General features: G+C 54.0%; 1 protein-coding gene across 10 annotated transcripts; it reads left to right on the top strand.

The window, feature by feature from the left end:
• On the top strand, positions 1-9,490 carry LOC107316378 (lanosterol synthase). Of its 10 annotated transcripts, XM_015867750.3 has the most exons (23): positions 1-30; positions 137-323; positions 400-538; positions 608-716; positions 828-949; positions 1,196-1,292; positions 1,683-1,818; positions 2,040-2,148; positions 2,486-2,604; positions 3,042-3,139; positions 3,255-3,282; positions 3,863-3,919; positions 4,573-4,644; positions 5,344-5,394; positions 5,534-5,683; positions 5,965-6,061; positions 6,234-6,339; positions 6,875-6,940; positions 7,253-7,333; positions 7,611-7,781; positions 8,208-8,286; positions 8,495-8,709; positions 9,043-9,490. In XM_015867750.3, the coding sequence occupies exons 1-22, from the start codon at positions 17-19 to the stop codon at positions 8,678-8,680; spliced, it is 2,274 nt and encodes a 757-aa protein (XP_015723236.2). In that variant the 5' UTR covers positions 1-16; the 3' UTR covers positions 8,681-8,709; positions 9,043-9,490. The 10 variants fall into 10 exon arrangements, 4 of the variants coding, with proteins under 4 accessions (XP_015723236.2, XP_015723235.2, XP_085409900.1 ...); XR_014948452.1 differs by lacking the exon at positions 3,255-3,282; XR_014948448.1 differs by having other exon boundaries at positions 6,797-6,940; positions 8,495-9,490.
• The last annotated feature ends 864 nt before the right edge of the window (positions 9,491-10,354 follow it).

The following is a 10,354-nucleotide window of genomic DNA, read 5'->3' as shown; positions in this document are numbered from 1 at the left end:
GACAGCACCGGTGGCGATGGCGGCGGACGGGTGAGTGCCCATCATTCCCACCCCCGTGCCCATCGTCCCCGTGCCCATCATTCCCATCCGCATCATTCCCATCCCCATCATTCCCATCCCGTGCCCATCTCCGTAGGGTGGTGCGGCGACGCGGCGGTCCGTGGCGCACGGCAGCAGTTACGGAGCTGCCCTCCTGGCGGCTGCACTGCGAGGGCGGCCGGCAGCGCTGGAGCTACCTGGGTGACGGCGCCGAGGACGAGGATGCGGCCGGAGGGCGGCGGGCGCAGACGGCGCTGGAGGCGCACAGCCTCGGGCTGGACACGGTGCGGGGTCGCGGGCCGGGTCCGCGGGGCGCAGCGCGGGGCGCCTGGCTGAGCTGCGGCGCGGTGTCCCCCGCAGGACGAGCTGCTGCAGGCGCTGCCGGTCGCCCGAACGGCGCGGGAGGCCGCCCGCAACGGCATGCGATTCTACGCCAGGCTGCAGGCCGAGGACGGTCACTGGGCCGGAGATTACGGCGGGCCGCTGTTCCTGCTGCCAGGTGGGTCTCGCCGCGCCGCCGGGCTGCGCCGTGCCCGGCTCGGTGTGACCGGCGCTCCTCTGCCCGCAGGGCTGCTCATCGTCTGTCACACCGCCCGCATCCCGCTGCCCGACGGCTTCCGCAGGGAGATGGTGCGCTACCTGCGCTCCGTGCAGCTCCCGGACGGCGGCTGGGGCCTGTGAGTAACGGGGGGTTGCGCCGGGATGCGGCGCGTGGGTCTCCCTGGAGGCAGTTCCCCTTCATCCCCCTCCGCGTCTGATGCTGTGCTGCCGGTGTCTGTGCTTGGCAGGCACGTGGAAGACAAATCGACGGTGTTTGGCACGGCACTCAACTACGTAGCCCTGAGGATCCTGGGGGTTGGCCCAGATGACCCCGACATCGTGCGTGCCCGCGTCAACCTGCACAGCAAAGGTCAGTGCAGCTGTGCCCGGCTGCTCGGGCAGCGGGTGGCACAGGAGCTGCTGGCCCTGGGTGGTGTCTGAATCTTCACCCGGTGATGGGGAAAGCTGCTCTGTTTTCTGCTGCCTGCCTTTGTTTGGAGGTGGCTGTGCCTGTGCCGCATGCTCCTGAGCATGGGGAAATACAAAGAGTAGGATGTGGGAGAAAGCAGGGAGCGGGCAGGGCTGCATCACTGAAAGCCCTGATTTGTCTGTGCAGGAGGTGCTGTGGGGATCCCCTCCTGGGGCAAGTTTTGGCTGGCCGTCCTCAACGTCTACAGCTGGGAGGGGATGAACACGCTGCTCCCAGAGATGTGGTATGTGCTGCCATTGCTGTGGGGGCAGGGATGTCATCAGTCCTGACAATGATCTCAGCCTGGATGTGCTGGGCTGACTCCAGCCATGGCCCAGAGCAGGGGCTGTTCAGGCTGCCCGTCTGCTGGGAGGCTGGTGGCAGTAGCAGCCGATGGGCTCACAGCAGCAAATGCTGCACCAAAGGGATATGCAAGAGCTCAGACCTGTTGGTTTTATCCTCAGTGTTCTTTGCTCATGTGACCAAGCAGAACTGAGCCTAATAGCACAGAGCTTACTGTGTGTAAGGCTGCCAGCTCTACCTGCCTGCTACCAGCAGCAGAAGGCCTGGCACCTCTGTGTGTTCCCTTGGCCCTTCCTGTTGCTCACAGGAGCACCTTCTCTATTGCAAATAGGCTGCTCCCTACGTGGTTCCCAGCCCATCCGTCCAGGCTCTGGTGCCACTGCCGCCAGGTCTACCTCCCCATGAGCTACTGCTATGCCAAGCGTCTGTCAGCAGAAGAAGACGAACTCATCCGGAGCTTGCAGCAGGTGAGGAGCTGGCCCTGCAGGGACTCCCCAGCAAGAAGATTTGTCTCCTTGGCTGCCTGCTGTGCCTGCCGTGTCACTGGGGCCAGCCTCTGGCTCATGAAGCAGCATCTCCTATGCCTGCATGGACAAAGCAGTCCAGGCAGTGGACCTCATGCAGCAAGCTGCCTCTGGATGTTTGTTCCCAGCTTGCCAGTCTGATCACCTGAATTGTCTTTTGACAGGAGCTGTATGTGCAAGACTACGCCAGCATTGACTGGGCAGCCCAGAGGAACAACGTGGCTGCCTGTGATGTCTACACCCCACATAGCTGGCTACTAGGGATCGCCTATGGTGAGTGTGGTGCTGGATGAGATGGAAGGGCCCTTGCCATGGAACTGCCCTTTAATGGAGCTGAAGCTGTCCTGTACCATGAGGGCCCTTCAAGGTCTGCTATTAGCTACTGGCAATGCCCTGGAGCTTAAAAGGAGGCACTGGATGTGTGATCCTGGGCCTTGAGTTTCATCACAGCAGCAGAGCCTTGTGCCCCAGTCTTCAGGCCATCATGAGGCAGAGTGGTTCCCATTCTTTCCGTGCTTGGTCATCATGTGAGCAGCGGTGCAGCCAGCCACAGCAAGTGGATGTGGCTACAAGGTGTGAATATTTCACTGCATGTCCCTTTATTTTCCAGCTGTCATGAATATGTACGAAGCCCACCACAGCACCTACCTGCGGCAGCGAGCCATCACGGAGCTGTATGACCACATCAAGGCTGATGACAGATTCACCAAGTGTATCAGCATTGGTCCAGTAAGCCACTTCATATTGATCCTGTCAAATTCTTGCCCTTGGCTCTTTAAGAAGTAGTTTGGGGTTCCGCAGCCCTTTGCAGTTGTGGTGTGTAACCGTAAACTCTGGGTCTTGCTCAGGCACAACCCCTGCTGTTCATAATGCTCAAGACTTTAGTGCTAACAGGACACAGGAGAGGCAGAGAGTATGGGGGCAGCTGTAGTCCTAGTAAGGGGTACCTCTCCTTGTGGTTCAGGGACATGATGTGAAGATAAGCCCTGAAGTAATTTTGTGGCACTTGCTATACTGTCTCAGCTATGCTTAGAGCAGTGCCACAGATGGAGCTGTCAGAGAGAAGCCCAGGACCTCTAGATGGATGTATGCTGGGTGGCAGGGATGTATGTGCCTGGGGCTGGAAGGTGCGATTCCCAGTTCAATGACAATGATGCTCTCGGCAGATTTCCAAGACCATCAACATGCTGGTTCGCTGGTTTGTGGATGGGGAGAACTCACCAGCTTTTCAGGAGCATGTTTCCAGGATCTCTGACTATCTCTGGTAATGATGTGTGTGACATGGGGTCCCTGTGATGTTGGCATGCCGTGGCTCCCAGCCCCCTTCCTGCTGCTCATGCTATGCCTGCGCTGCAGCTCTGTGTTTTCTCTTCCCACAGGCTGGGTCTTGATGGCATGAAGATGCAGGTGAGATGCTGCTGGATTCCAGCTGTGACCAAGAGAGATCCTGGCTTGCTGAAGCTGCCTCTGGAATGGGATAGCTCCTGGCATCTCATTTTCAGTGTCTGTTGGCCTTGGCTGCCTGGCAGTGCCATTGTGTGTGTTTTGCTTGTCTGTCTTTCTGGCCATGGGCCAAGGGGGCAGCTGTAGGTCTCCATCCCCTTCATACACATGGATCACATGAGAAGGGAAGGAGGAAGACAGTCCCTTGCCTACCCTGATGCTCAGAGGCTCTGATAGTGCACGCAGACTGAGCTGTGCTTATCTTGTGGCTGTTGTGTCCCTGCTCATAACTGCTGATCTCTCCTGTTCTTGCTGTGCACAAAGCAGGCTAAAGCAGCTTTCTCATTTCCTGTCCCTCTGCTGTTCCCGGGCTTCTGCATTCCACCCCTCAGTGCCAGCACAGCAGCAGTGTTGCTGGGTGACATGAAACCAAGATGCAGGATGGAGGGAGCAGAGGGGCTAATGCAGGAGGAACATACTGTCCTGGAGACCCCACAGATGTCAGTGGCTACTTGACCTTCAATATTCACATTTTCTCTTTCAGGGTACAAATGGATCCCAGCTCTGGGACACTGCCTTTGCCATCCAGGCTTTCCTGGAGGTAAGATACCTCTCAAGTTTGCACAGTGCCTGGACAAAAGACACCATCGTGGTGCATCCTCAAATACAAGGGGCTTCTACTGCACATCCTCTTGTGCCTCTGCTGATTATGGCATCACGATACAGCTGCATCAGGGAAACACTCTCAGAAAGCCCCTCAGCCATGGTCGGTCGGCTGTCCAGTACAATAGAACAGCCTTTCTCTGCCATCTGCTTTTGAAGCAGGTCACAATGCCAGCGGAATGGACCAGAATAGATTTCTCTGTTGCTATGATCTTGTGGTAAAACCCTTTTTCTTGCTCCTTGCTCTGCTTGGCCCTACAGCATTCCTGGTTGTCAGAAAAAGCATGCAGGACCGTTCTGCAGCATAAGGACAGAAAGAGTTTTGGTGGGCATGTGTTTTGGAGGGTAATGTGATTGCTCAAGTAAGCCCCCCACCTGGCCATGCAAATATCTCCCAGTGAAGCAAGCAACAGCACGTAGCTCTCACTGGAGAGGTTTGTAATGAAAGTAATGAATGCAAACCTACAGGAAGGGCTATACAGGAGCAGTTGTTAATGACACTGAGGTCAGCAAAGTCCTACCATGTCCTCTTCTTCCTGAGTGACATTTGGTGGCCAGAACTCCTTGCTGACTATGCATCTCTGTTTCTAGGCAGAAGCCCAAAAGATACCTGAGTTCACGTCCTGCCTTCAGAATGCTCATGAGTTTCTTAGGTTCACCCAGGTAAGCAGAGTTGGTTGCTGGTGTTTCTGCAATGCTGGCTGTGCAGTCTTGGCTTCTTGTGAGAGTCTTGCTGGATAACTCTGTTGTCTTATGAAGAGCTTCCCTGCAGGGCTGCACTAGCAACATCTGGGGGACAGCTGTCTGTTTCCTGTGCCCTTTTGCTGGGAGTCATCTTTGCAGCTTAGACTGGTCCTTGGCCAGACCCAGGCCCTGCTGTGAGGCCCTGTGGGATGTTTGAGTTGACTGCCTTGGGCTGAGAGAGGCTGGGAAACTGAGAACTCAGACTTCTTTGCCCCTTCTCCTTGCTGGTGCCCATGCTTTTGATGCACCATTCTGGGAACCCCGCCTCCTTCCCCAGTGACTGCGCAGCTCAGATCTTGCTGGCCAGCAGCTTGGTGTAGATGCAGTTGTACATCTTAGTCATGGTACTGTCAGTAAGGCCCTTGAAAGCAGATGGCTCCCTGTCAGGAAAGCACCCAAGAAGGAGCTTTATCAACACATGCTGATGCGTGGCTGAAATGTGATTTTAATTCAGCATTCCCCACTTCAGAGCTGACCTCTTTCCCTGTCTGCTTCCCTCAGTGAAGGACAGATGAGATGGTGAGCAGTCACAAAGAGCTCTGCATCTGTGATTGTTTAAACCACGACCTTTCATCTGGGCACCTTCAATCTGCCCTTCTTGTTTCTTGTCTTCTCTAGATCCCAGAGAACCCACCTGACTACCAGAAATATTACCGCCATATGAACAAGGTGCAATGGCTGGAGCTGGACTCCAATGGATGCATTCACAGAGCTGAGATTTGGGCAGACGGGGTTGGAGGCATGGGAGATGCTACCTTCCCCTGTGGAAGAACAGAGGATGGTGCTGAGTCATGCTTTACCTCCATAGGGTGGCTTTCCCTTCAGCACACGGGACTGTGGCTGGATTGTGGCAGACTGCACAGCAGAGGGACTGAAGTCCATTATGCTGCTGCAGGAGAAATGTCCCTTCATAGCCAACCCTGTCCCAGCTGAGCGCCTCTTTGATGCTGTGAATGTGGTAAGTGTTGCAAAGATTAGGATCAAGGGAAGTGCAGGCAGGCAAAAACAGCTAAAATAAGAGAAGCAAAAGCATGATGAGTGGCTAGATGTGGTATTGCTAAGTCTGTATAAAGCCATGTGACGTGATGATCTGGACTGGAGATCTAACTGTCAGTGTGGTTAAGGACATGGCTAATTTGCCAACCTATCTGATTTTGTCCTTACAACTTGCTTGGGGCCAGACTGGAGTGGCACTGTCCGTGAGCCATCCCCATCTTCTCTCTCTGCTTGTCTGGGCAGTTATTGAGCATGAGGAACCCAGATGGAGGCTTTGCAACATATGAAACCAAGAGAGGAGGCCACTTGCTGGAGCTGCTGAACCCCTCAGAAGTGTTTGGTAAGAGCTGCGTGGGCTTGGTTGACTTGCCCACTGTGAACGAGTGGGTCTTGCCTGAGGACCCTCTGTAGCCTGCACATGCTGTGGGTCTTGAGGAGAGATCAGCAGTGTGTGGTTCAGTTTGCTGCCCAGGAGAGAGGCTCTTTCACTAATATTCTTCTCCTGCTGACAGGTGACATCATGATTGATTACACTTACGTGGAATGCACGTCAGCTGTCATACAAGCACTGAAACACTTCCAAGATGTGTATCCTGAGCACAGAGCCCCAGAGATCAGGTAAGGCAGTGAAAAGAGAGTCAGGTAGGGAAGAAGATGGTGGTCCATGCTGGCTGTGTCTTTTCCTGGCACAGTACCTGCTGAGCCTTGTCTTGCCTGGGCCTCTGCAATGGCATGGAGCAGCCCCTGGAATGGCCATTGGCATGTTTGGTGTGGTATGCCGGTGACATATCCAGACCAGAGCTCTCCCCCAGGATGCTAGAGCCTAAACTTACTTGGCATTTTGCTTGGGATCAAGCTGGGGAAAATCAGTAGAGAACGATCAGGCGTGACTTCATGATTGCCCTGACCTTGCAGCCAGCTGTAGGCTAGGTTCCCTGCTTGTGTGCTGGCACATGGCAGAGAAGTACCCAAGCAGAGTATGATTTGACTCTGAAATTCTGGATGGGGTCATCTGTCTGCTTTCTCTTGCCAACTGAGCCCTCTAATCTAATCATGTGACCTTTAAAATCCCCAGAGGTAATAACGAATGCCACTAATGAAGCAGCCACTGAGTTTGAGCTGCTTTTGGATTGAGTATTTTTCTCCTGACCAGAGAGACCCTGCAGAAAGGCCTGGAGTTCTGTCGCAAGATGCAGCGAGCTGATGGGTCATGGGAAGGGTAAGCAGCACTCCCAACTGCCCATTTCTTCCCAGGCTGCCCCTGGAGGGGCATGAGCATGAGAGGGACCACAAGCATCTTTCGTGGCTGGTAGTGTGTGTGAGAGCAGCATGTAGATAGCTGATCTCCTTTAGGGGATCCAACTCCTCCAGTCTGAGAGAAGTCTGGGAGCAGGTTCTGGTGGTGCTGAGCAAAGTTAGGCCATAAGGTAGACAAGCTGTTGCTCTGCCTGTGTCTGTTTTTGCTGTGCATACAGCAGTGTCAGAGCCTGCCTCTGCCCTGGTCCTTGCACTGATTTTCCTTCTCGCCTAGGAGCTGGGGAGTTTGCTTCACATATGGAACCTGGTTTGGTCTGGAGGCATTTGCCAGCATGAAGCATGTGTACCGTGATGGGTAAATAAAGGCCAGGTGGTTTCTCTACCTCTAGTTCTGGGACAGGGATGGGACCCCGAGGTGGGGCTGGGTGCATCCCTGGGCTCTTCTGCCTCAGATACTGCTCCTTCCAAATCTGTGGTATGACCAGAGCACGAGTTTGCATGAGTTCCAGCTCTTGTGGCAGGGTACCCATGAGCAGGGTAGAGCACAGCTTCTGCTTGCAGCTGGAAAACTGCAAACTAGCTAGCTCTCATTGGTACCCTTGTCCTGTCTGATTCTCTGCCTGTCCCTGCAGGGTGGCATGCAGAGAAGTGGCCCAAGCCTGCCAGTTCCTGCTCTCCAAGCAGATGACAGATGGCGGATGGGGAGAGGACTTTGAGTCATGTGAACAGCGCACATACGTGCAGAGTTCCACATCGCAGATCCACAACACATGTTGGGCCCTGCTGGGGCTCATGGCTGTCAGGTAGGTGCAGCGTTTGCCACTTCTGACATCACATTTCTTTTAGAGCTTGGTGAGATGGGAGAGACCAGCTGGGTTGTATGAAAAGGCTGGCATAGGCTCTGGGTCATGGCAGTGTGGGCTGTGCACCCAATCATGTTTTTCAATTACTCCATTCCTGCACTGACACCAGAGCTGTGGTCCAGACAGTGAGGCTGCTGATGATAGAGAGAGGGGGAACCAGAGCAAAGCAAAGCTTTGGATCACAACTTCAGGCCACATTTTGCTGTATTTGAATTGCATGGTACCCTGGAGATATAAGGGGCCTTCTGAAAGCAGTCAGCATGCTTTAGTTTAGCCTGAGGCAGACTGGAGGTGATTGAGCTCCTGAAGCAGGTATGCAGACAGCCTAGATGACAAAAGTGACTATATCTCCCTTGTGCTTTGCAGGTACCCAGACACTGCTGTGCTGGAAAGGGGCATCAAACTTTTGATTGACAAGCAGCTGCCCAATGGTGACTGGCCTCAGGTATGTGGATCTTCTCTGATCTCCCCCATTTGTTCCCCAGTAATGCAGATGTCCTGGGCATCATGTAGCCCTTGTGATGATGTGCTCAGAAGCCACGTGTGTCTTCTGATGGAGGACTTCAGAAAAGTAATGAGCTCAGCACTATGTCCTGGACAGGTTGTAGTCTCCTGTCAACCACATCACCTTGCTGTCTGTCTCTCTCTCTCAGGAGAACATTGCTGGGGTGTTCAACAAGTCATGTGCCATCAGTTACACTGCCTACCGCAATGTCTTCCCCATCTGGACACTTGGACGTTTCTCTCGGCTGCATCCCAACAGCCCCCTTGCTGAGCACCTGCAATCCGGACCCTTGGCTGGGGTGGGGAAGACCCCAGAGACGGCGCTGTCTGATTGAACCCATGCCGTGGCTCTGACTTGCCTTAGGTATCATATGCTGCATGGGGGCACAGCGGGGCTTCCTGCACAGGATCTCAGTGCTGATCACATCTGCCTTTGCCAGGGAAGACAGCACTGCTGTGGTGCTGCAGAAACTCAGCTTTCTGTTGACTCTCTTCTAAGAATCCACTTTCAAAGGCTCTTGCCAAGTGTATCCACCTTCAATGGATATGCAGTAAAGTGCCTTTTTGAATCAGTCTGATGATATTCAGAGAGAAAGCTGCCAAGCTGTGTTGTATCATACATCTAGACAGACTCTCTCTCATTCTGGGTAGAACAAGGCTGATTTTATCTTCTTCTTGTGCTGTCCTGAATCCCAAGGTTGGCTGGCTGCAGCAGGAGTGTAGGATTTGGGGCTTCTCCTGCATCCAGTGTTGTGATGGAACGCACTGCACAATCCACAGTTCATCCTGAACTAGCCTGCACTGAGGGTGCCAATGAAAGCCTTTGAAGTGCTCACTGCTCAGGAGGCTGTGCTGAGAGGGAGGGGCATCTGTCATCCCCAAGATGGGAAGGAGTGCTTCACTCAGTTTTCTTTCCATTCCGTCCCCCAGCTGGTGGCATCTGGCTTCCCAGAGCTGCACAGGTCAAATCATCAGCATCATTCCCACTTTGAAAAAGGGGAAACTGAAGCAGAAAGCACTGACGTGATTGGTGTTAGGGCACAGCCTCCTAGGCTCCAGGCTTCCCTGAGCAAGGGTGTGGGTATCAGAGGTGGAAGTCGTGTCAACTGATGAGTTAATAAATGGCTAATGGTGTTACAAGTGGATCCTGGCTGGATGTTCATTTCCTCATTGCCTTCCCCCAGCACACATCACAGGCAGCAGCAAGCTGGCATAGCAAAAGAAAATCCCTGTGCTGCATACATATGAAAGAGATTTCCCTGAAATCTCCAGGACCCATGGGTTTGCTCTCAGCATCCTGAGATGAGAACCAGGCCAACACAAGCAGTGCTTGGAGCTGGACTCCTCCTAGAAATAGGAGCTGCATAAAGGCAGTATGCCATCATAGGCTTAGAGAAAAAGCCTATTTAATGGTTATTTATTTATTTGAAAGAGTAGTGTTGTGCATCTCCAGGCTGTCTTTTATCCTTGCTCTCCAGCCTCAGACAGGACAGAGCAGCTGTCAAGAGAAGATCGGTGACTTGTGGTTGCTCCTGCAGCAACCTAGTACGCATCTGAGGGGCATCATGTTGAGATCCTGACCTTCTGCACTGCTGCCCAACACCAAGTGAGAGTCTGGCTGCAGAAAGCCCACAGGAGAGCAAATTAACCAGAGTGAGACTCCTCGTGCTGGAGTACTTGAGCACCACGAGCAGTCTCTGTATCCCAGGAAACTCGCCTCGGGTCAGGTTCCAGACCTGTGTCTACGCAGGGAAGAGTGGGTCTGGGACTGGGATGAGAGGCAGGCTCTAGGCTGTGGCCAGAAGAAGGGGAGCTCCAGTCTCAGAGGCAGAAGGGTGCATGAGTGCTGGCTCCTCGCAGAGCTCCCTAGGATTACCCTGGGAGTGACGGGTCTCACAGCAGGACACAGGGCAATGATGCTGTGGGAGGAAGTGCTGGAGACAGCTGCCTCAGACCCTCTGCTGCTTGAGGGCCAGATGCTGATGCAGTACTGAAGAGTTGTGGCTGTT

The sequence above is a fragment of the Coturnix japonica genome, chromosome 7, assembly GCF_054131305.1.
Source record: "Coturnix japonica strain WE chromosome 7, WE-NBRP24, whole genome shotgun sequence".
In the NCBI taxonomy this organism is placed as follows: Eukaryota; Metazoa; Chordata; class Aves; order Galliformes; family Phasianidae; genus Coturnix; species Coturnix japonica.
This window is presented reverse-complemented; position numbering and strand designations above follow the sequence as displayed.

What these genes read in the sequence shown, in the direction of transcription:
- LOC107316378 (XM_015867750.3), top strand. An exon ending in CCGGACGGCGGCTGGGGCCT is followed by an intron (nt 717 to 827) that starts GTGAGTAACGGG and finishes TGTGCTTGGCAG; the next exon opens with GCACGTGGAAGACAAATCGA. An exon ending in CTGGGGCTCATGGCTGTCAG is followed by an intron (nt 7,782 to 8,207) that starts GTAGGTGCAGCG and finishes TGTGCTTTGCAG; the next exon opens with GTACCCAGACACTGCTGTGC.